At 38.7% G+C, this 26127-nt stretch overlaps 1 protein-coding gene across 17 annotated transcripts in view; it reads left to right on the top strand.

The window, feature by feature from the left end:
• Window positions 1–26127, top strand: part of DLG2 (discs large MAGUK scaffold protein 2) — a 1545411-nt gene that overhangs the window by 830619 nt on the left and 688665 nt on the right. For all 17 annotated transcript variants that reach the window (XM_004763483.3, XM_045071283.1, XM_004763486.3 and 14 more), the window contains one exon: window positions 14748–14801. In XM_004763483.3, coding sequence (XP_004763540.1) covers window positions 14748–14801 — 54 coding nt within the window. The remainder of the gene's footprint in view (window positions 1–14747; window positions 14802–26127) is intronic.

The raw sequence follows: 26127 nt of genomic DNA, 5'->3' as shown, positions 1-26127 counted from the left end.
TTCTTTGACTGCTGGTCTTGTGATTCCTGTGCATGGGCATCTCAAGTCCATAAAAAATTAATGCCAGGTGCAGGATGTCTTCTCTTTATCCCATTGTTGCGCCTACTGTACAATGTTTATGTTGACTCATCCCAATGGGTATCCGTGCGGATATACGTTACTGTACGACAGAGTAAAGCCCATTCTCTGCCCCTCCCACTTTCCCCACCCACTCCAAAAACTGCAAAAATAGGACTCAAAACAGTTTTGTTATAGAACAGGAAAATAGGCAGTTGTTCAGCGCTAATAATATCAGTCCCCCTCCAAGTAGCAAAACAAAATTAAAACACACATCAAATCCTTAAAAACTTTAATGAGCTAATACTAGATATGTTGTACTTCTGTAAGCTTCATTTAGATATTTTTACTTAGCAGAGAGATGCTTAACAACAATACGGTTTCTGATTTTTATCTTGAAAATATATTGTTCTTGCTATTGCTGCTTGCGAGATCCCCACTACCCTGCTAATGCTGTCTTCCTTATATTGCTCTATCGTGTTATAGTTTTCAAAGCAGCGTAAATTACATTCTTTCTCTTTATAACCTGGCGAGGGAGGCAAAGCAGGTTTTAATATATCCATATTATTTATAAGAGAATTAAAGTTGAGATACCTGAAGTGGCTAGAATCAGAAGTGGTTAAGGAATAAGATACAACCTACTAAGACTAGAAGCTCAATCCTGTGTACGTTTGCTCAAAGTCAAGAGTTTTAGCTGCTTCGAAAAATCTGGGTCTGAATGCCTGCTTAACTTTCCTGGACTTCAGCTTCATTCTCTGTAAAATTAGGTTTTATACAACCCTTTCGAGGGTTGTCTCTGGTTTAAATGAGATATTGTGAGTTAAACCCTTAGCACAATGTCTAACCAAAGAAAGTGTCCAGGGAGGGTTGCCTTTATTTATGCTGCTAATTTTTAACATCCCAATGCATCCTTTCACAAATTGCATGGGCTTTTTATATATGATCCTGTTTGCTTCTTAAAGAATAATTATATCTTCCTTTATACACAAACAGAAAATTTGGGCGTTTCAACAAGGCTAAAATCATAATATGGGTGAGGAGAAAGTTCTTAAATCTCAGTCAGATGACCCAAATCCTAAACTCCTCTTATTACTATTTTTATGATATTCAAAATTAGGTTAATATTAAAGTCAGGAATTACCCAATCCTTATTCATAGCTATATGCAGCCTTAGAAACAATTTAGAGAGTCAAGTGACCTGACCAAGTTCTGCAGTGACACAGCCAGCCCTAGACACCGTATCTGCTGACTCCAAGTGCAAGACTGGGAAGTGCTCATCCTCTAACATAAAATCATAACCGGGGAATGTTTTTATTGAGTTTTTGTGGGCAAAGAGGGGTCATAAAATATAAGTTGTAGGGGCACCTGGGAGGCTCAGTGGGTTAAGCCTCTGCCTTCAGCTCAGGTCATGATCTCAGGATCCTGGGATTGAGCCCCGCATCTGGCTCTCTGCTCAGTGGGGAGCCTGCTTCCTCCTGTCTCTCTGCCTGTCTCTCTGCCCACTTGTGATCTCTCTCTCTCTGTCAAGTAAATAAATAAAATCTTTTTTTAAAAATGTAAGGTTGCAAACATTATATTCACAAGGAAGTTATCATCACTTTTCCAGTTAAGGAAATCTTTTATAAAACAAATGAAGGTTCTAGTATGTCTGAATTTATAGTTTTAATGGACAAAGTGGTCTGAGAGTAAAGTGGAGAGTCAGCCTGAGAACTACCATTTTGCTCCCCACTTGTGGCCGAGTCCCCACGCACCATAAAACAACCTCCTCTATGCCTTCTTTCTCTTCCTTTTACTCTTCTCTCATACTGTTTCCTACTCTCTCCTCTAGCCCACATCAACAGATAATATTCTTCCATCTTCACTCTGAAGCACAAAACTGTAGCTTATTCTGAGCCCAGAAGGAGGTTAACTGGCAAGCAGAGCCTTTGCTTTGCAAAAGAACTGTGAGGAAGGGAGCCATCGGAAAACTGAAAAACCAAGACTGACATAGACATTGCCACTCTGGGAAGCAAGGGCAGCTGTGGGGCTAGGAACTGGTTGGCATTTTGGACCTGGAGAGTTGTAGGCTTTTTCCCGTGGAACAAAGAGTTCATTGCCTAGTCAATGACAATATACAAACACATCTGCAGAATATATTCTTTGGCATGAGCAAATGCTAGCAGTAGTTAGCCAGCTTCTATTTTTCTAGTCCTCATTCACTTCTTTTCTTTTTTAACCTATTTTTTCTGTTTTTCCCCGATGAAAATAATTCTAAATATAACATTAATTTTGAAGACAGAATGGCTCAAGGGAGACTGATAGACTTCCAGATATTATCAGAATTTAAAATAAAGGAAATGGAACTAAAGTGTTTTCTACTTTGTTCCTTCTGCAACCCAGCCCAAGCGCTATGTTTCAGAAGCAGGTACTGAAATATCTTCTAATCTAACATGGACTTGAGCACATTATGAGTTACTAGTGGTAAAGCAGTAAACCAAACTCATATCTCCCTAACATTTCCTCTCATACCCTCCCCCCCAAAAAAAATCTAAATATGAAACATTTTAAGGCTTTCATGGTTTAGTCTATTGTGTTTTTAAACTTTGACTGTATGATCTAATATCAAATTATGATTGATAGGGAGGAAAATGAAACAGAGGGTTGGATGTTAGTAAATTCTTCATTTTGGAGACAAGGCTTATAGAAAATAGAGAAAGGCAAGGACAGAAGAAGGAGCTTGGTGAGACTACTACACTTCAAATATTTTTGAGTTTTTAATATGGGAGGGAATTTTTTGCCACTCATTGCATGGTCTTAAAGCCAGAAAATTAACTGATTCACAAGAAAAACAAATTATATACTATAAACATAGAGCAAGATGATCATAAATGCATTTAGAGTTACCTTTCTTTCTTTTTTTTTTTTTTAAAGATTTTATTAATTTATTTGACAGAGAGAAAGATCACAAGTAGGCGGAGAGTCAGGCAGAGAGAGAGGAGGAAGCAGGCTCCCACTGAGCAAAGAGCCCGATGCGGGGCTCGATCCCAGGACACTGAGATCATGACCTGAGCCGAAGGCAGTGGCTTAATCCACTGAGCCACCCAGGCGCCCCTAGAGTTACCTTTCTTTACCCAATTTATTAGAAGCCATTTTATATCATTGATATTTTCCCAATTTGATTTTTGTCTTATTTCAGTATGTCTTTCTTGTTTGCTTGTTTGCTTGCTTGCTTTCCCCTTTCTTTCTTTCTTTCTTTCTGTCTGTCTGTCTGTCTGTCTGTCTTTCTTTTTCTTTGACAGAGAGAGAGATCACAAGTAGGCAGAGAGGCAGGCAGAGAGAGAAAGGAATCAGGGTCCCGGCCAAGCATAGAGCCTGATGCAGGGCTCAATCCCAGGACCCCGGGATCATGACCTGAGCTGAAGGCAGAGGCTTAACCCAATAAACTACCCAGGTGCCCCTCACCATGGCTTTCTTAACATTATCTCTTCTTTCTGTAACTGAATGATAAAAGCAGAGATCATTATCCGGAAAGAAGATTTGAATAGCATGCCTGATTTTTTTCTAGTGTTTCCCAGCAGAGCAAAATTTATTATGAGTGAAATCAAATCCTTGATGAGACACAGACTCTTAGAGGTCATACATTTCACTCCCTATTCCTCAAATATAGAAATGAGTAGGGAGGCTCAGTGAATTGCTTTTTCACCTTGAGTTACTGAACTTCTTGGGTCTAAAGCTTCAATCTCCTGATTCCCAGTCCATCTGTCTTTATGCCAGTAACATAATCCCCCAACTGGATTGTAGTTATTTCCATAGAGGTAAAGTGTTTAACTTTTGATAGCCATGCAAGAACTATGTGAGATGTTAGCTTGACTACATTATAAATAACTTCAAACATTTTTATATTTAAAAAATAGTTGTGAAGTAAAATATTAAGACTAAGAACTTTTTAAGGTAGAACATGAGACTTCAAGTGAATGTTTAGTTTTGGGTAAATCTTTTGATATAGGTCTTCGCATTCATCTGAAAGAATTTAGCAAGCTGTTAGGATGCCATTTTGCTTTATTCATGATCTTTGAATCTTTAACTTTTCATTAAACCTCATGTGTCTTTCTGCCTTTCCAACTTCTAAAATGTACAGCTGGAGGTAAGTTAGAACATGGAACAATTCCAGGGCTACCTACCTTGCTTTATACAAGGTGGTGTTACAACAAAGGTATGGATTTGGAGTCATGAAGAGTGACTTTTTTGGCACTGTTGCGTTACAGGTAGTAACTTCTTTGAAATCAGGCATAGCAACTTCTTTCTAGATAGATCTCAAGAGGCAAGGGAGAAAAAGCAAAAAATAAACTATTGGGACTACATCAAAATAAAAGTTTCTGTGAAGCTAAGTTAAAAATCAATAAGATTAAAAGGCAACTTACAGGATAGAAGAAGATGTTTGCAAACGACCTATCCTATAAAGGGTTGGTATCCAAAATATGTAAAGAACCAATACAATTCAACACCTCCAAAAACAAGTAATCCAATTTAAAAATGGGCAGAAGAAATAAACAGACATTTCTCCACAGAAAACATTCAGATGGCCAATAGACACATGAAAAGATGCTCATCATCATTATCATCAGGGATATGCACATTAAAACTACAATGAGATATCACCTCATACTTGACAGAGTAGCTAAAATCAAAAACACAAGGAACAACATATATGGATGAGAATGTGGAGAAAAAGGAACCGTCATGCACTGTTGGTGAGAACACAAACTGGGGCAGCCACTGTGGGAAACGGTATGGAGTTTCCTCAAAAAGTTAAAAAAAGAACTTTCTTATGATCACACTACTGGGTATTTACCCAAAGAATACAAGAACACTAATTCAAAGGCAAAGATGCACCTCTATGTTTATAGCAGCATTATTTACAATAGCCAAGATGTGGAAGCAGCCTAAGTGCCCTTGAGTTGATAAATGGATAAAGATGCTAGATATATATAGATATAAATAAAGATATACATATATATAAAATATTTGATTATATATAATATATGTATAATTTTATTCAGCACTTGCCATTTGCAGTGACATGGATGGAGCTAGAGAGTATTATGATAAATGAAGTCAGTCAGAGAAAGAAAAATACCCTAATGACTTCACTCATATATGGAATTTAAGAAACAAAACAACCAAAAGGGGAAAAAATAAGAGAGAAAGCAAGAAACAGACTCTTCATTATAGTGAGCAAACTGATGTTTACCGGAGTGAAGGGGGTGGGGAATATGTTAAAAAGGTGGTGGGGATTAAGGAGGGCACTTGTGATGATGAACACAGGGTGATGTATGGAATTGTTGAATCACTCTGTTGTATACCCGAAACTAACACATTTTAAAAAAACTTAATATGAAAAAAATAAGAGTGATCCCTAGCTCCACTAGTTATTAGTCTAGTGACCTTGGATAAGTTGCATTATAAGTCCATGCCTCCCTTTTGCTATCTGGATAATAAGCATAATGATAGCATGTAATTCATAAGCTTGTAATGAGGAGTAGAAAAGAATGAATATAAACAACCTGTGTATGATAAGCATAGAAGAGTCTTTCAGTTTTTAACTATCCTTAATTTACAGGTCACACTTCAGACTAGCGTAGTCTGTGGTACATGGCAAGTTCCAGATGCTTCCATCCACAGCATCAGTGGTACAAGAGTAGTCACCAAGGGGCAGTGTACAGTTTACCCCTTTGTAAAGTCCACCTAAACTGTGGACTCATGGGTTTCTCATGAGTCCTATCTCTTGTTGCTATGGCTCTAGTTTTAAAGGTCTAAAACCCCATTAGCAAATATCTTTGAGTGTATTGTATGTCAAGCACTGACGGTAGCTAGGTAAGGGAGGCTGGTTAAGAGTCCCACCGTCAAAACAATTACAGTTTCAGCAAGGAGATACAAATATCACACACGAATCAGTTAGCCATCAACAGAAAGAAGCGGTCATTAAGAATGTCAGAGCTTAGTGCTTTTGCATAATTTCTTTCCTTTAACATTTGTAATTCAGTGTGAATGGAAGTAATACAACTAACGTGTGTTTTTAAATTTGGAAGGCAGAACGGTTAGATAGATTGAGACTTGCAGTCAGGATTGAGGAAACTTTCATGGAAAGTCAAGGGCTTTAGATTGTCCTTCAAGGATGGATAGAATTTGGATAGGTAGATAAGAAAGGGGACCATGATTGATTCATGATATAAGAGAAAGAAGAAATGGAAACAGTATCTCATGATAGATATGAGGAAGGCATGTGCTTGGAGTCGTGAGACTCTTGACTTAATGGAAAGAAAGGAGAGGGAAGGGAGTGAATAGTATCCAATTACTGAGCCTACTGTGTGCAAGACCTTCATCCAGGTGCTACAGAAGACTCTAGCCCTACCTTAGCCTAATGAAACAGGCTGACAGTTTGCTTAGAATTCTGGTATCTCAGTGTGGAAAACACAACTGTGCTGCTAAGATTATAGCTCTTTGGTGGCTTAGCAAAAAGGAGCAGATGGGATCCACGTGGATCTTTCCAGGAATAGCACCACATGGAGTGAATCAGTGAATTAAATATGTGTGGTTATATGGCATGGGGCATTGACTAAACCACACTTGAGATTTGAGCTAATGACTCCATTTTTCGTGAGATCTCCAGAGTATTTGCATAAATAAAGCAGTTAGGTTTGTAAATCCTCAGCGTGAATCAGTGGAATTTGTGGCAGAAATGGAGAAAAGCAAGGGATTTAGAGTCCAAGGACTTGGGTTTGAATCCCAGCCTCCTCTTCTCTAGGTGTTTGACGTTAGGAAATTCACTGAATCGCTCTGCGCCTCAGTTTACTTATCTATAAACAAAGAAAAATTCCACCAGGTTCTTCGGGTTCTTGTGAGGAGTAAACAAGGAGACACAGGTAAAAAGCTTATCGTATTTGCCTGGCACGTAGTGGGTATTTTCTCAATCAATGTTAGTTCCCTCTTTTTGTGGAAATTAAATGATCTAATGTATATCAACACATTCTATAAGTTATAAAGCATGGTATTTGAGGTCAGCGTAATGCAGTTACCAATATGAGTTTTAGTGATGACCTGAAGTTTGGTGAGTCATTTATTTTTGCCTTTTATACCAAGTGTAAAGAGGTATGTGTCAGGGGAGCTGGATCGAAATCCAAAGAACCCTCATATCTAGTAGTTCCAGCAACTTTTACCTCTTATTCTAAGTGGAATTAATTCTAGAGAAAACATAAAGAAAAGTCTCTTTGGTTCCAGGTCTCCACTTTTCTGTTCCTTACTCTGCAATTCTGTACCAAAGATAGAGGTACCTACCTCAGCCTACTTACTTGTGGCCTTTAGGATACCATCTCTTTTCTGCAAAGTATTATACTACCTTGTATTTTAAGGGAGGATCAAGCAGGTATGTTAATACTTCAGTCTAAAGGGATAAAAGATTAATGGTGTGTTTTCAAGGATCCATGAGGGAAGTCGTGTTAACTAGCACAGACTTCTGGAAACTTACCAAACCCAAGCAAATGTTTTGTGATTGTTTATGAGTTACCCGCATAGGAACCAGACTTCCAGGTTCGACTCTTGGTGCTGTTGTCACCAGCTAGATGGCCTGGGGGGCAATGGGTAACACCTTGGTGCCTCAGTTTTCTGTAAAGTGAAGATAATCTGATTTATATTATTGAGAGTTCAGGCAGGCAGAGTTGAATTGAATTCAGGCCAAAGATGAATCTGCCATTTTTTCCCATCATCCTTTTTTAAAATTATGAAATATTTATTATTTGTTTGTTTGTTTGTTTGTTTCAGAGAGACAGAAAGAGTGCCTGTGGTGGGAGGGACTGAAGGGAGGGGAAGCAGACTGCCCCCCCTTTTCCCCCAGTGTTCCAAGCTAGGCTGATAGCTGGTTGGGTAGCTATCTATGCATTTTGTTAAATGTTAGGCAGAGGGGCCAAGGTCTTTGCTTTGTCCAGAGTTGTTCCCCTGAGACATCCTGCATCATCATTAACCTGCAAACAATTAACTGTTCATTCACCCCCCACCCTGTTATTGCCTGAGTGTCCTTACTGGTGTACATGGCAGGGTTGGGGGTAGGCTATATCACTGAAGGGTAAAGGCAAAACAGGGTACAGACCAGAACCACGTGGTGCTACTATTGGTGATGACTCAGAGCTCTCCTGGATCAAACTGCATGCACTCGGTTGGTCTTGTAGAGAGAAAATATGAAAAAGAAAAGAAAATCCAGGAAAACAAAAACAGCCACAGTAATAAATAATATAAACTTACATCTGTGGAATATCTCTCTTTTCGCTTCACATGCATTATTTCTCCAGCTAACTTCTCGGGAAATAGGTTAACTGGAAAATAGTGTTGTCCCATTTTTTAAGTGGGGGTAAGGGACTTAGAAACCCTCTGAGAATTGGAGAATTGAATCTGAGTCAGTATGGTGAGGAATTTCTCATCAGACAGTGAAAGAGGAGCCAGCAACTTGCAAGACAGAAAAGAACTGCATTCCATCATGTAGCCTGGAAAAAATCAGCAGAGGGAATCAGGAGATGGTAGTGGTTAATCAGCATGAGATCTGGGGCTAGAAAGATGTGGGCTTGAAACCTGGTTGTGGTCCTCTTAGATGTGTGATATTAAGCAAGTGACTTAGATACTTGGAGCCTCCCTCCCTTCCTTTCTTCCTTTCTTGTCTTTCCAAATGGAAACAATAATGTTTTCCTTAAAACATTTTGAGAAGTAAATGCACTGATGCATCTTAAGTATTTACCAAAGCCTTGGGAACATAATAGTAATTTAATATATGCTTAACAGTTTATTCTTGTTCTTGTTGTTGTTGTTGTTATCCTGTCTTCAGTTTTGATATTAAGTAATTATGAGATCTGGGGCATGCCACCTACTTTCTGTTTCCATTTCCATATTTACAAAGTGAAGGTAAAATTAAATGACCCTTTAAGGTCTCAGCTTAAAGTTTTATAATTCTAGAGTAGATTTGTTTCTTTTGTTTCTCTCTCACTCTCATTAATGTATCTTTAATAAGTTATTTACCAAAACTTTTTCTTTGAAGCTTACTCAGAAAAATCCTGATTGAGTCAACTAAGCTATGCCTGTGCCATTAACCTGTTCATATGATACACAAGGGCCCAGTAACTGGGCCAGAGTGAGGTGGGGAGGGCTCTGGCCCCAGCCAGGATCCACATGGATATATCTAACTTTGTTTTGAGCTGGCCTCTGACTTGTTAGTGAACAGTGAAAGTTAGAATCCAAAGAGCTCTGGTAAAGTCCAGTTCCATTCTGAGAGGCAGTAGAGCACAATTATCAAAATTAACTCTGAGCTAGACTGTCTAGGTTTGAAGATGGTCTCTTTACCATATGTATGACCTTGGGACAATTACTAACTTCTGCTTCTCCATTTGTGAGCTGAGAATAATGGTAGCTGAAAATAATGGTTCTGTAAAGATTGAATAAATTAATTGATACAAATAGATGTGATATAAATGCTTGACCTTATTATTATCCACCCCAGTGTTAATTCAGAAGGTCCGGGTGTGGCTGGGTCAGGATACTCTGAGATTTCAGAGTGATGATGCTTACGGACAATTGCAGGCTCCTGGTTAACCCTTCATGTAGGAGTAGGGCCCTCCCTGCCCTAAGGATGTGGGGCTCTAGCTCAGCAGATTATGAGGCAGGAGAGGGAAGATAGGGTTTCATGTCTAGTGGAGAACAAAAGGTAGGAAATTGAGGTAGAAGTCTCCCCCACGCCAATCATATCACATTTTTTAAATTTCCAGAATGCCAATATAGTGGAGGATTAGGGGGAAAACTTGAAACAAAATAAAGTTATCCTGAGTTCAATCCTTAGCATACCAACTCAGTATTTAATATTAGAGATCTCATTTCAGACCTGACATGGTGGTAACTCCAATATTCTACTCTGTGGTTAGAATGAGGATGCGGTCTGATTGGGGCTCAGCCTAATGTGTGAATTGTGTGTGTGTGAATTGTGAAGCTAGACTATTAATAACTTTGTAGCAACTGACCTTAGCCAACTACTTTCTACCTACCTGGAACTTTGGGGATCTTTAGCTGTCTCAGGGAAATCACCTGCATAGATTCCATTGTGTTTCAATTTGTCATGCCATACCATATATGAAAGTCACTTATAGGACCTGTGTTATTTCTTGCACACTCAGGAGACTTGGCTTTTAAGCCTGAGAAGATAAACCAGAGATACTGTGCCCCAAAAGCAGCTGACGTGTTATTCTTGCCATATTTTACCTCCTACTTGTTTTGGCTTGAAAACCACTTGCCTTCAACTTGCCTGTTCCAGGTCATTTGAAATCCCTGCATAGTTCCTAACCCATCCGTGTTACTTTCAGTTTCTGCTGTATTTAGGTTCCTTGACTGTGTGGATTTCTCTCCTTTTCCACTTTGCTTCTTAAAAGTTTAAATAAAGACCCAGATTCAATCTTGTGACCTTCTCACTGGTTAACCTACACTGGTCAGATGGAAGCTTCCCAGAGTGTGATCTTTGGCTGACTGGCTGTTGTGCCTTCCTTGCCTGTACCTTGCTTGACCTGGCTTCCTGACTATCTGACTTGGTGAACACTTGCCCATATATGTCAGAAGTATTTCTCAAATCTAGCACTTAGCAAATATCAAGAAATAACCACATCATTCAGAATCAGTGAACTGGGGGTGCCCAGGTGGCTCAGTGGGTTAAGCCTCTACCTTCGACTCAGGTCATGATCTCAGGGTCCTGGTATTGAACCACATGTTGGGCTCTCCATTCAGAGGGGAACTTACTTCCCTCTCTCTCTCTCTGCCTACTTGTAATCTCTGTGTGTATGTGTGTGTGTGTGTGTCAAATAAATAAATAAAATCTTAAAAAAAAAGAATCAATGAACCCCTTTGATAATTTGCATTCATTCTGTAAGATTCTTTTTTAGTTACATTTTCTTGGTGGCAAACAGTAGGAGCTTAACTTTTACTAGCATAAACAAAGTTGTTGATAAAATTTGAAGAGGGCTGTAACTGATGAATAACTTGATCTAACAACTTAAATTTTTCAGTGTTCTCTCTATTGGCTTCTGGCTTCTCTACAATTAGCTTCATACTTCCTTCTTGCTTTAAACTGACTTTCTCCATATAGAAGAGAATGTAATATAAAACACAAACCATGTATATCGCATAGTTTGGGCCACCTAAGAGAGATTGATTTTCTGCTAAGTCACCAGTTTGATTTAGAGGTTCAATTAAATAGAATACCCAATATAGAAGGAGATTGTGTATACAGCAGGGCAGTACACATTGTAGAGATAAAGCTTAGAGGAACAACAAAAGTAACTAGGGAATTGGTTGGTATTAAGAATCTGAAACCACACTTGATCAAACTGGCATGGACTCACATGATTTCAAAAGTGAGAAAATCAACAGAAGCCAGGATGACCCAAGGGGAGATCTGAAATTAACAACTGGTGAGAAGAGCACACTCATGGGCCAGACTTAGAGTTTGACTGCATTCTGTCACCATTTGGGATTTTTATTCTCTGCTGATACGTGCCATTGAGAACCTTAAGGATTCCAAGAAGCTTCTGTGAAAATAGTCTGGAGAGGACTGTGAGGGTGCTGGAGCCAAGATATGGGAGATCTGATCTTCTGAGAGCCGGATGTAGCAGCCCAGTGGGATACAAAACAGCAAACCATGACATCTCCTTGGTGATCAAGCCAGGGGTTTGCCAATGTCAGTTGTATGTGTTGTGTCTGTGGATTCACATGTTCCATACATTCTGTTTCTTAGTGACTTTAATATATACAGGCATTAATGGGGGTTCTGGACTTTTCTAAGTACCAGAAAGGAGCAATGAGCTTTCCACATAATAAAGATCGTACTTTACAACATCTAGAATCAGCAGTTATGGAATAATCATTATTTTGTAAAAGCTGGACAGTTAAGAAATAGGGGTGGGTTAAGGAAAGAAAGTGACAGTGGATATTGGAAAAGTGGTCACAGTCTTGTTGGTACCAGAGGAGATTTTGGAGTTATTCTAGAAATGTTCTACTGAGCTTACAAAGAGGCATGACGTCCCTTTATACCCACACCTATACTTTGTAGCTACATTTAGTCAATAATTCCTAAGTACTTAATGAGATCCTTCAGTTTACCCAAGTGCTGTGAAGAATTCTAGGGAAGTATACAATCCTTGTCACTTTTTAAATATAGAGTCCGATTAGAAGAACCAAATCTACATATATGAAACAGAAAATAGTAGCATAAACAGATGAAAGTGATAAATGGCATCATGTAAGAAAGGGGTTTCCATATAAAATTTATTCCTAGACAACATTAATGTAATCTGTAACAGGAAAAACAAAAGTAAGATGGGTTGAATTCAATTGATGCATAGTTATTGATTATACTGTAATAGATAATAGGGGAAAATATAAATATTGGGTGTGATACTTGGAAAGCTTTTAGTCTGGTCAAGGAGACAAGGCCCAAGTGTTTTGGGTCATCCTGGGAACCAGTTAGAAAGCATAGAAGAGAGGGAGTCAAAACTGAAACACAGACTAGGAGGACAATACCAGTGACCATTCAGGCATCACCAGATTGCTTTCAATGTCTGACATATGCAAGACCTTACAGCCTGCTGAGTGGATTTGCTTTGCCTCAGTCTCATATACTGCTCTAACTAGAGATCTTCAATCACTGCAGGACACTTGCAATGAGCCACCTAGATAGGGTGGAAAAATGGATTTTGAGGTCAGAAAGGCCAGTGTTAAATCTAAGCTCTCATTTTCTCTGAGCCTCTGTTTTCTCATTTATAATGTGGGTATAGTGATAATGATGCTTCATAATAAGGTTTTGTAGAAATTAAAGAGGATATGTGTGCATATTCTTGTACATGGACAAGTAATATCAATTTAATAAATAGTGCTTCACGTGGTCTAATCTTCAGTTTTCTTTAGTGCAATTGTAGCCAACAACATAGCATTAAAATCTCTAGCATATAAACTGTTCACAAATCATTTGGTAATATAGTCTTACAGTAGTTCATCTTTAGGGACAGTAATAATATTTAACATTGATTCTGAAATTTAAGTTTACAAAGCACATGAAATATATCACCTCACTTATTCTTCAAGCAACTCTTTCAGAAGGTGATCATCTCCATTCCCATTCTACAGAGAAAGAAAAAATGAGGCAAAAGGAGTTAGTGTAATTGCCCCCAGATCATACCATCAAGAAGTTGCTCAGTCCTCAACACATATAATCAGGAGGTTTCCAAACCAAACTCAAGCCCAGGTTTTCTGACTGTAAGCCTCATGTTCTTTTCCCTACACCACAGGCCCATAAGCACTGTGTGTGTATGTGTTTGGGGCTGGATGTGTTTTTTTTGTTTGTTTGTTTGTTTTTTTGGTGGGATCCAGTGGAAACTGTCTTTCTCCTATTCACCCTAAGGTACTTGCTTTTAGGAGTTAATGAATAAACTGTGAACATCTAGCTGACCCACCATGTAGATATGTAGACCAGGGTCCTGCTCTTAATGCCCAGTGTGTTGTGTTAAAGCATGGAATTTTGTTTTGTGAAATCTGCTGGATTGCCATTTGTTTTATCATTCTATTAGGATTCCACAAGCACAGATTGACATTAAAAAGCTGTTAACTCTGTTAATTCCAGAGGGCACAGCTAATGAAATGTCCTAAAAGTTGAGCACTTGCCAAAGCCACCATGTCTTATAGGACGCTCTCAATTAATCATGATGAGAGTATTTCCTCTATCTAAATGAAATCTGCAATTTGGGAAGGAGATTAAAGATCCTGCAGGGGATGAAGGAGAAAATGCTGTGAAAATTCTAGAAACTAGAAAATAAAGATAGGTCTACTCAATATTCATGAAGTCAGATTGGTGGATGCAAATAGATTGCAATCTCTTATTTGCTAATGACTTGGCTTGTAGCACTTCTGTATCAGTTTTACACAGTTTCCTGCTCAACTTTAAAGAGAATGACTGCAGTTTGTACTAATTTCCTTAAAAAAAAATTTTTAGCATACCCAATGTGATTTTATGCCATCTTTGATGAATTTTTAATTTCCTCTTGAAGGATTTCTAAGGTATGTGTTCAGAAATGCATACATGACCAAAGATAGGATAAAGAATACATAATAGGTAAGCATCTATAAGATGTCAATGAATGACTTGAGAGGAAAAAAAAAAAAAAGATGTCAGTGAGTGAACCTCTTTTCAACATATTCTAAAAAAGCTGTTTAAAGAGAAGGATTACAAATGCTGGCTTGGGTTTAAGTTTGCTGCCATGAGAGAGAAGTTAGATTTACCTTGTACAGCTATTTTATAAGGAAGTGCTATACGTTTTTAGCTGTCACCCAATTTATTAGAAATTCTTACCTCATATGCAGCTCAAATCCTCACCTCCTACTGTTGAGCAGAATTTAAGAGAAAATGAGTAGAAATGCAACTGCTTACTTCATTTCATCATGTAGCAAATGTAGCAAACACATATTTGAAGGAGGAGGTTGCAGCAAACTCCAGGGTATTTCACGTATCCTCCAAAACCCTGACACAGTGCTGTACAGTTCCTCAAGAAATGCTTTTGAACTCTGTTAAATCCGTTTAACAGATACTATCTCAAAATAGACAACTTTTTATTTAATTTGTTTTTTCTGTTTCTCTTTTTCAGGCCAGCCCTGCTCCTATAATTGTCAACACAGATACTTTGGACACGATTCCTTATGTAAGTAACATTTTTATAAGATTTTCTTTACAAATTATGTTAGAACTTAATCAGCTAAATATAAAATTCAGTACATTTTCAGTTTTACCCAATCCAGATAATCTGAACTGTATAGAATGAGTTTTTTGAGTTTTGTTTTGATATCTGTTAAATCTCAGCTTAGTCATGCAAATAGTTACCTCTTTCATTCACTGTTTTCTAAAGCACAAGGACACATCATGAGAAAAGGAAAAAAAGAAGTCGATTATATTCAAATAATGTTCGTTTCCTCGGTGTTTTCCTGAAGAAATAATGAATTGCTTATAGAAGAGATGGATAAACTTTTTTGGGTCTCTTAGTAAAGGGATACTCAAATCAATTTCTGTGGCAGGGCTTAGAACATAAGTAAGCTATCAGTAAATATTTAATGGATTTTGCTGGGCTTCTAATGAGAGTTATAACAAATTTTGGTGAGGGGTGGTCTATCTATATATAATGAGACCTGTGGTTTTATGAAAGCCTGAAGCATGAGATAGGTGTGAAGATCAAGCAGAGCAGTTAAGCTTGGGATTCTGTACCTGAAATACGCCACTATAAGGGCCAAACTTCTTGTCAACAAAGTCTGGCAGGGGCAGGAGAGATTGGCGCATAGCAACAGTCCACAATGTGGGTAAGTGGTTGACATCATGGAGGCCCAACAAGGCTTCCTGAGCCGCCCTGACTAATGGATAGAGAATAGTGATTGGGGAAGATGCAACAGACACAGATGCATGCAGAGAGAGACTGAAGCAAGGAGAAGGACTGCAGGGATAACAGCTGAGAACAGATTCCTAGTCTTTGATTAAATGAATCAAACTAGTGAAGCAACTGAAAGAGTACCTGACGCAAAGGAAATGCTTGGTAAGTATCAGCTATTCTGAATCTCAGACCCCCACTCAACCTCAAATGCCTACACAGAGCAAGTAACTCAGAAATACATGGGGCAGGGGGCGTGGGGACGGTAGGGAGTAGAGAGCACGTGGCCTTCCAAAGGGGGCAGCTGCTCCTTGGCTCCAGTGGGTGGGACCAAGGGGGAAATGAGGACCAAGTGCTGCCAGGTCATCCCATTTTTCCAGAGAAGTTGTAAATTTGAATTTTTATGTAAAAGTTTGGAATTTTTAAATATAGGCAGCTGATGTACTGAAGTTCATACACGGTGTGCCGAAGTGTGTCCAGTCCCGAGGCTGCCCTTTGGGAGGTGTCTGCCTCAAAGGAACTGGAGATCCTGAGCAGATCCTCCAAGCCAGGACTCACCCCCAGGGGAGCAGAATGCTAGAACTGGAGTACAAGGTTGGGACTTGATTACAGGAACAAGTGACTAAAACTGGGACACAGGGTCAGGACAAGAATAACAGCAAGCTTGACTTGATGCTGACTCACCTGAGCTACTGACGAGGGCTTCTTAAATCTTTCTGAACAAGAGTCATTTAGGGTCAGACAAGAAATGGGTTAAAAGCTCACTGGTAGGAATCAGCGGCCCCAGCTGAGGAAAGAAAAGGACTCAGAAGCCAGCAAAACAATACATTAAAGACACATAGAATCCACTATTCTCTCTCTTACTCTCCCTATCTTCCTTCATTTATCAAACATTTATACCGGGATTACGGTACGTCTGACACTAAGCACTTGACAAATATTAACTCGATCCTTAAAACAACCCTGTGAGATAGGTTCTATTACTTTCTCTATATTACAGGTAAGAAAACTGAGTCATAAAGAGATTAAGTAACTTTTTCGAGTTTGCATTAGTGGCAGAGCCAAGAATGAAGCTGGGTAGCCTGGCTGAAGAGTTTCAGGTTTTACTTAACTTCTGTCATGTAGTTGCTTGTGTTTCCTCCTCCCCTCCCTTATTTTCTGCCTCGCCACGTGGGAACAAAGCATGCTTTCTCCTCTGCCATAGGTGGCTTTGGGTGGAAGACAACTTATCACAGAGGTTCCAATACCTTTGGGGTACGGATCCGTGTATATTAAGGAATTCTGTATCTATACTCTAGTTAGTTTTTTGCTATATCCATTGGCAAAAGCAGAGGAGCAGTGCTTTAAAGTAGGCATTAAACACAGAGACTTGATTTTGTAAGTAGGACTGCTTTCTTGTGGTAGATCTGTATTATTTCAAAGCCTTCTATTAGGATTCTCATGCCTTAACTGCCAGATGCCCTCATGTACAAATAATTTATCAATAGAATCTAAGGCTTTTGTGTAGACATGCTTGGTTAATAACCCAACTAATCAGCTAGTACAATCAGCCACATATAACAAATTAATCAAATTGCTTTCTATTTCCCAAATATCGACTGTACGTGACTTCTTCATGGCCTTCTTCAAAGGGCCTTTTATTTTTTAATCTTTTTTTAATTGTGTTATGTTAGTCACCATAAAATACATCATTAGTTTTTGATGCAGTGTTCCAAGATTCATTGTTTATGCACCACACCCAGTGCTCCATGCAATACATGCCTGCCTCTTTCCCACCACCAGACTCACCCATCCCACCATGCCCCTCCCCTTTAAAACCCTCAGTTTGTTTCTCAGAGTCCAGGATCTCTCATGGTTCATCTCCCCCCTCCAATTTTTCCCCCAGTTCAATTTTCCTTTCCTTCTCCTCTCCGCTCCTATTCCTTATTTTTTAATCTTTAATATTTTTGTACTTAATGAAAACCTCTTTGAGCTTCCTTAAGAGTAGGATCTTTAGAGAGGTTTACTGAGTAGCTCAGTATGGTGAAAATGTCCCAAAGTGTCCCCTGGCAATGTGTTCTTCAGCAACTCATTTAATTTTTCTGGATCCAAATTAATCTTTAAGACAGGAATTACAACACCTACCTCAGAAGTGGGTGTGGGGATGAAATGAAATGATGTATGCAAAATCATGCTTTGTTAACTTCTGGTTCATAGGTGTTTATTCATAATTTTATTTAAATAATAAAAACTTATTAAGTAACACATGCTAGATCCTGATAGAATGGTAAATATGACTTTCTTTCCCCATATGTGAGTACATCACTTATTAAAAATGGCAGACTTAGTACATAGCCATTAATGTAGATATACTTTGGGACTTGGCATGGGTCCAACTCTCCTCTTTGTTCCTGACTCACTGGGTAACCTTGAACAAATCACTGTTCCGTTGGCAGGCTATTTTCTCATTCCCCAGTGCTCTATACTTTGTTTTCCTCTTTTCTTTCTCATGTTCTAGTTGTTCACATAATTTCAGATCTATTTAATGAAAAAACGATCTCAGAGCTCCCCAGAGCATTTCAGTCATGTTGCATAAGAACATTTCCTTTTTTAAAAAATATTACCTAAATGACAAATTTTAACATATATTACCATCTTTCTTACAAATAATTTCATTGCAAGTAAACATATTAATTTTGCCAATTAGCAAGTTTGATTTTAGAAATACATTGTCCTCATGGAAACAATTCCTTGGCATGCATGCAAACAGCATATGAATAGAGGAAATCTGTGGTCAAAGGACATTTTTCATAAAGGCAGAAAAAAATATTTAAAGAGATATCTGCCCTTTTTTTAGGACAGTAAGTTAAGGGTTCTTAGAGCTTCTAAAGTGTCTACCATTAACAAAGAAGGGGTCAGTGAGGTTCTTATGTAAAAATGCTTCAAATAAACTCATTCCTGCATGATGTCATGATACTGTAAAGTTTTGTAAAGATATTGAATAGGACCTTACTTGTGGTACAGTCCCCCCTCTCTTGCAAAGCTGGAACCCCTACATGAAGATTAAAATCATTCAAGGAAAAGCAAAGAAAGAAAAAGCAAATTACTATTTCAACACTGTAGTTTACATTTTTCCCTCCATATTTTTATTATTCCCTATTACATGTTAAATATTATCTTATGATAGATGCTGAAAATACTTGTTCTTAGAGAGTTCTGGGGGATCGGAGCCTGCATATGATCTGTATGTCTACATCCCTGAAGACTGACTTAGTAAAAAGGTAGGATGACGCCCTCTCAGTACTCTGCAGCCAACAGACACGGAGGCCTCCTCTCCTGACATACTTTGCCCCTCAGTAGACCTGTCAGACTCCTATACTGAACAGCATCCAAACCAACCCCAGTCTTTCTACTTTAGAAAAATAAAATTGAGCAGAGAGATTCTAGGATCCTTTTCTCTTCATTCTTCTCCAGACATCATTTCATAGTGGTTATATTTTGACTTGTTTTCTGGAAATATGCTGTGGGAAGTGGTATACTCAAGAACGATGAGTTTTAAATCTTGTTAAGGAACTTGGGATCCAATGAGTGCAAACCTCTCATTTTACAGATACAGATATTCGAGCCCAACCAGTAAATGGTAGAGCGTGGTCTATCATTTACTTTTACTCCACGTAAAAGTCAGGTTTTGGTGGGCAGCCAATAACCACATAATCAGTGGCTCATAACAATAAGTGTTTATTTCTCCTGGAAGTGTCTGCTGGTTGGCTGGGCCAGCTGCTTTAGGCTGCTGGTTACCAGGTGAGCAAGGGCATCTCTGCTTCACGTGTTTCATTTCGGGGCCCAGAGTGGGGACAGTACTACCCAGAGGATGTTCTTTTCATTGTGATGGCCAAAGCACAAGAGGACAAGCCCAGGGCACAAACACACTTAAAAGCTATGTTCACATCACATCTACCAACACCCCACAGGGCAAAGCAAGTCATATTGCCAAGCTCAAAGTAGAAGAAAGAGTGACTATTTGCTAAATGAAAAACAAAGTTACTATACCAAAGTCTTAAATAAAAGGGCTAAGAATTTTTATATGTATGTTTTTTGTAAGGAAAGCAGGTACAGAAGAACGAATCTTGTGCTTTAAAAATATTAAGTCAATGATAATACATAAAAATATATATAATATATATAAAATATATTTAATATATATATAAAATATATAAAAATAGTAGGTCAATGATAATAAACAATTGAAGTGTCAAAGGGACCTGGTTCAACTGATATGGGAAGTGAGTGTCTAGATTATTAAGGATGTTTAAGGGAAACTATTGAGATATAAAAGAAAACTCTAGCAAGTACTGACAATATAATGACCTTCCTTTTCTTGGAGACACTTTGTTGTCTGAAACTTTGCTTCCAGAAGTAGAAATAATAATGGAGACAGGAGATTTGTTCCAGAAATTCCAGTACTGACACTTGGAAAATCTCCCAAGAAAGTGAGGGAGTAAGAGAAGTAGAGGAGAGAAGTAAGATGAATTAGGTAACAAAAACAAAAACAAAAACAAACAAACAAACAAAAATGAAAAGGTCCTTAACAGTATCATTCACTGTATTTGACTTCCAAGATCATTTAAATAAAAGCTATTTGAAAACAGACATAATATCCTTAAAGTATTATCAAGGAGGTTTTTTTTTAAAAAGATTTGTTATTTATTTGACAGAGAGAGAGAGAGCACAAGCAGGGGCAGGAGCAGAGGGAGAGGGAGAAGCAGGCTCCCCACTGAACAAGGAGCCCAATGCATGGCCTGAGGCCAGGATCCCCGGACCATGACCTGAGCCGAAGGCAGACATGCTGAACCAACTGAGCCACCCAGGCACCCCAATCAGGGAGATTTTTGTAGAGAACTTTGAAAGTGAAAGTTCATTGGCCGCAGACATGACTTCACTTCTGGGACAGAGGACCAGAATGTGGTCTTGAGGGAATAAAACAGCCCAAGAGAAGCTGACAGTATAGGGAAGAGTATTGAGAAGTGTGGGGGATAAGAGAAAATAATGAATGATGTGGGTTCAGGGACATAGAGGAGCAATCAAATTAGCAATGAATTTCATTCCAGAGCCAAAGAATGGGCTTGAAACTAAGAGGTGTTGTTAAGCAAGGTTTAAATGGCATTTCTGATTGATTCCAGCAGCAGGAAGCTGGGGGTAAGAGCTCTCTGAGGAGGAAGTTGCTGTATTGCAGAAGTGGGATGACCAAGCACTTGGTCACAGAGCTGGGCAGTTAGACATTAATTCCTCTGAGTCACTTTGTACAATAACAGGCCCTTGTGATTCAGGCTACCATTCACTCTTAATTGGATAGTTCTCCAGAATTACCCATGAAGAGAGAGGAAGCAGAATTATGTTTGTTTCTTTGAACCATTTAATTGTGATTAATAAGGTTAAGATATTTTAGAAGACTTTGCTGATTTTAGTACATTTGTCTTTCAGCAAACAAGTTTATTTCTTTGTTGTGTTTTTTCCCCCTGTGAACACTGGTAAAATTATATTGTTGATGTTTTTATCTGTTGGGAATATAGTATTATCCAAAACTAAAAAATCCTTACCAACCAGAAAACAGATTAATTTTGGCTTAAACTGTGCCCATGAGACAATAAGACTTTAACAACAGAGGTAAAGCTATCAGTATTTATTTTAGATTCAACCCTAGCCAGTCTAAATCCATTCCTTAGCTGCCACAATCAGCAGATCCCCTGCACTTCCACCTGTTGCTCTGCTCTGTAAAGGTAGAGATGGCACATGATAGCACTTTTCAAACATTCGCGTGCATCAGAATGACCTGAGATCTTCAAATGCAGATTCTGATTCAGTTGGCCTGGGATAGAGCCCGAGAGTCCTCATTTTTTATTAGCCTCCAGGTGAGGCTGATGTTCAATTGTACACCACACTTTGAGTAACAAGATTGTACAAGGAGAGAGGCTAGGATTTGGATTCAGGAGTGATTAGGTTCTGAGCCCATCTCTGACAGTTAGAACTTGGGTGGGTTTTGTTTAAGTCAAATTATCTATCTAAACCTGTTTTATCATTTGTAAATGGGAAAAAATAATATTTGCTCTGCAGGGGTTGTTATGACTACTCTTTCTAGTATGTAGAAGGTGGGCTTAATAAATGTTCATCACAAGAGTGAGGGCGATGGTGTGCCTTTGATAAAATGGAGCATTCCTTGGTTCGAGCTGGGACTACTGAGTCCAAAATGCAGATGTTGTATCTTGTTCAAAGGTAGATCCCGTAGGGGTTATGCTGATCCATTGGCCTACCTACATCTAGATCAATGCTCCTTTAAATGGACTTTTTAACTAGCAACAACTGTTATTACCTGGGACCTTGTGAATTCTATGTTCACAGTCTCTCCCTTTGGAGACCTACTAAATCACAGTCTGTATGTTTAACAAGAACCCTAGTAATTTATTTGCATATTAAAGTTTGAGAAATATTGATCAATATGACAGAAACTTCTTTTGGCTTGGATCCTCTGTGTTTGTTCTTTCACTACACCTTTTGGCTTACCCTTGGGGCAGCTGTCCCTTTCACTCACCACCTTAAACATACGCATATTTGTATGAAAAAGGATCAATCCAATACAGCTCAACAAATTGACACAATTACCAACTACCTTGTCCTTGCTTCTAAACCTGTATTCTCCAAGACAGCTACAAGTCTCATGTAATTATTGAAATTTAATTAAAAGAATATAAAAGGAAAAAATTCAGTTTCTCAGTTGTACTGGCTACATTTTAAGTGTTCAACAGCCAACATGGCTAATGGGTAATGTATTCAGCAGTGCAGGTATAGAATCCATCATTCCAGAGAGTTCTAAGGGACAAAACTGTTCTAGATAATAAATAATAAAAAAAATAAATAGAATTGGGGGAAGGAGCTAGGGTTTATCAAGGGACCACTGTGTTCTACGGGTGCTTTATATGTATTATCTAATTAATCATCAAAATTATCCTCTCAGCTTTTGTGAGTTGCTTTCATTTCCTCCTTTTTAGAGTAAAGTATTTTCAGATTCTCTCAGCAGTTATATATAACTCTCCTAGGGAGTTGTGTGCTATGTTCATACGAAAGACATGGAGGCGAATGCCAGCAATTACTGAAAGCCTTCTAAAGCCTTCAGCAATTCAAAACAAAACGAAAACCAAACCAAAAATAAAACAAACAAACAAACAAACAAAAAAACAATAGTTCAGTGATTCATCATTTTCTTTTTGTGAGATTATAAAACTATCCAGACTTACATGGATCTTTTAAAATCACAGGATAAATAGAAAACCTGACCTATTTGCCCATTCACAATCCTACTTTCATTTTTCCTCCCTGGGGTGGAGACCTTAGAGAAGCCTTAGAGAAGGCTGTTTGCTGGCCGTTTGCTGGCTACTCTATGGGTAACTCCTCAACCATTGGGAAACCTCTACATAGGCTGGGTGGGGACGAGAAAATATAGCAGTTTCCCAGGTGGAGTATGTGACTGATGGGTGAGAGTCACCACACAGGCCCTTCTTTCTTTTTGGGCAAAAGAGCCACTTTTGGTCCAGGAAGCTCAACCTGGCAGAGCAGGTTTAAGAACAAGGGAAAATAATTCTGAGAAATATTTAATATAATTTCTCTTTATAGAACTGCTACTCGAGATCTGGTCTGTGAACTGGTAGCATCAGTTCTTTACAGGCAGGTTATTAGAACCGAAGAATTTCCCGCTCTACCCCAGATGAATAGAATCAGAATCTCAGGGGATGGCCAAGGAACCTATGTTTTTACAAGCATCCCAGGTAAATCTTATGTACACCGAAGTTTCAGAGATGTAGTGGGGATCCCAGGAAGCTTCTGGATCCTGGACTGAAGTGGCGGTAAAGGATGGGATAAGAAATATTTTATAGAAGAAAGACAAAATAAAACCATAGGGATTCACAAAAGTACAATGGTAATACATTTAGTGTTAACCTGAACCAGCATTTAATCTTGCTGGTGGTAGTGGTGTTAAATGACTTACGATGCTCTTTAAAAACATTGACTTTCACAGTCTAATAGAGTCTAGTGGGCAATCCTTAGTTCTGGTAATGCTATTAAAACCCCCTTGCCATTCTCTGCCTGACTCATTCCGATACATTCTAAGGGATTCAGCTTAAATAATGTTTCTGGGAAGCTGAGGTTAGGTGTGGTGCTCCTAATGTGTGTTTCTACTTCAGATTCATCCCTTTGGAAAAAGTTGTCACACTGCACTGTAACTGTTTGATGCCCAGTATTTCTTTCTAGAGTCTAAACTTCATAAGCATGAGAAAACTTGCTCCATTTTTATTACCATCTTACCTCTATAACCAGACACATTTTTTGCTAGGTTGGTTGGAGGCTGAATGAATAAATGATTAAGACGTGAAGAAACTGCTTTAAGAGAATATGGTATAAGGAACAATCCCACTTGAGGAAGTCAACCTGGCTCTTAAAGATAGAGTAAGATGTTTTCAGGCTGGGTATGGAAAAGGCATTCCAAGAAGGAACTGTATGTACAAAGGTCAGAGGCCTGGAAGCTCATATATAGTGATTTCCGTGAGGCAGAAACACAGAGCAGTTAAAGAGTATGAGGTTGGGAAGGCAGGGTTCTGTCTGACTTTGAAGGCCTTCTTTGCTTGATAAGGGATTTAGACTTCATCCTGTAGGCATAGCCAGTACTATCATCTTCTCATATATTTAGAAATTTATAGACACTTTTTTTACCATTATACCTCTATGACCTTGGTTATGCCTACCTCTGTAGCAGGTACCCTGAAATATATGTTGAATAAATAAAGCCAAGAAACAATATTGATCACCTAATGTCTCAGACCCCAGCCTTTCTGGAGTCTTTCCTGTACTTTATCTCCTTACCTTTGTTCACTCTGTTAATCAGCCCAGAATATCATCTCCTCCACATACATTTTTTTTAAAGATTTTATTTATTTATTTAACAGAGAGAGAGAGATCATAAGTAGGCAGAGAGGCAGGAAGAGAGAGAGGGGGAAAGCAGGCTTCCCGCCAAGCAGAGAGCCCAATGTGGGGCTCCAGCCCAGGATCCTGAGATCATGGCCTGCACCGAAGGCAGAGGCTTAATCCACTGAGCCACCCAGGTGCCCCATCCACACACATTTTTTAAGATCTCATTGAACTGCTACCTCCAGCAGGAAGCCCTCATTAATTCCTCTATGAAAAGTTTATGTCTTCTTCCTCCTTGATTTCATAGTATTTAACTTACAGGGGATTGCCTGCATTAGTGAAAAGAGGATGGATTCTGGGTTTGTTGTTTTTGTTTTTTAAGATTTGACTGATTGATTGATTGATTTGAGAGAGAGAGAGAGAGCACAAGCATGGGGAGTGGTACAGAGAGGGGAGGAAGGAGGCTCTCCACTGAGCAGGGAGCCCCACACAGGACTCAATCCCAGGACCCTGGGAACATGATCTGAGCCAAAGGCAGATCCTTAACAGACTGAGTCACCTAGGCACCCCTGACTGTTTTGGTATTTGTTTGTTTGTTTTTTTAATTCTACCATATAGTAGCTGAGTAACCTTGGAAAATTAACTTCTTAGGCCCTCTTCCCTCATCTGTAAGTAGAGAGAATAGTAACTCTCTTGCATGGTGCATTATTTAGTATATATGTTCAGTTATGTATAACAGAGAGCAAAATAACAGTGCTTTTGCAAGATAGAAATATATTTCATATATAACAGCCTGTAAGTCAATGGTCCAGAACTGAAATATCTGTTCTGTTCCACAAGTTCTTAAAGAGATGGGACCCAAAACCTTTTTCTTGTTGCTCTACCACCCTTGGGCATGGCCCTCGGGTGTATAGTCACCATGATGACATGTCAAGGAGCTTGTTAAAAGAAGTACAGAGTGATGAGCTTGGTTTCTCCATTTAAAACATGATTTCCCTTTATATCTCAAGAATTAGAACTTAGGTACAAAGCCACACTTAGCTGCAGGGATAGATGGTTACATGTAATACCTATTGCTTGCAGTTCTACTACAGAGAATTAACCAAATGAAATAAAAACACTAATTCAAAAAGATATGTGCACCCCTATTAATAAATAAAAATAATGAATAAAAATTAATGCTCTAATACAGCATTATTTACAATAGCCAAGATATGGAAGCAACCTAAGTCTCCACTGATAGATAAATGGGTAAAGATGTGGCTGCACACATGCACATGCACACACACACACACACACACACACACACACACTGGAATATTACTCAGCCATAAAAAAGAATGAAATCTTTCCATTTGTAGCAACATGAACGGACTTAGAGGATATTATGATAAGTGAAATAAGAGGGAGAAAGACAAATACCTAATGATTTCACTTATATGTGGAATCTAAAAAAAAAAACAACCACTAAAAAAACAAAAACAGTCTCATGAAAAGAACAAACTGGTGGTTATCAGAGGGAAGGTGGGGGAAGGAATGGGTAAAATACATGATGGGGTTAGAGTACAAAATTCGTTATAAAATAAGTCATGGAGGTGAAAAGTACAGCATAGAGAATCTAGTCAATAATACTATAATAACATTGTGTGGTAACAGATGGTAACTATGCTTATCATGA

This window comes from Mustela putorius, unplaced genomic scaffold, assembly GCF_011764305.1.
Source record: "Mustela putorius furo isolate JIRA1106 unplaced genomic scaffold, ASM1176430v1.1 tig00003987_pilon_pilon_pilon, whole genome shotgun sequence".
NCBI classification, from domain to species: domain Eukaryota; kingdom Metazoa; phylum Chordata; class Mammalia; order Carnivora; family Mustelidae; genus Mustela; species Mustela putorius.
Note: the sequence above shows the minus strand (reverse complement) of the source record. Positions and strands in the feature narration are given on the sequence as shown.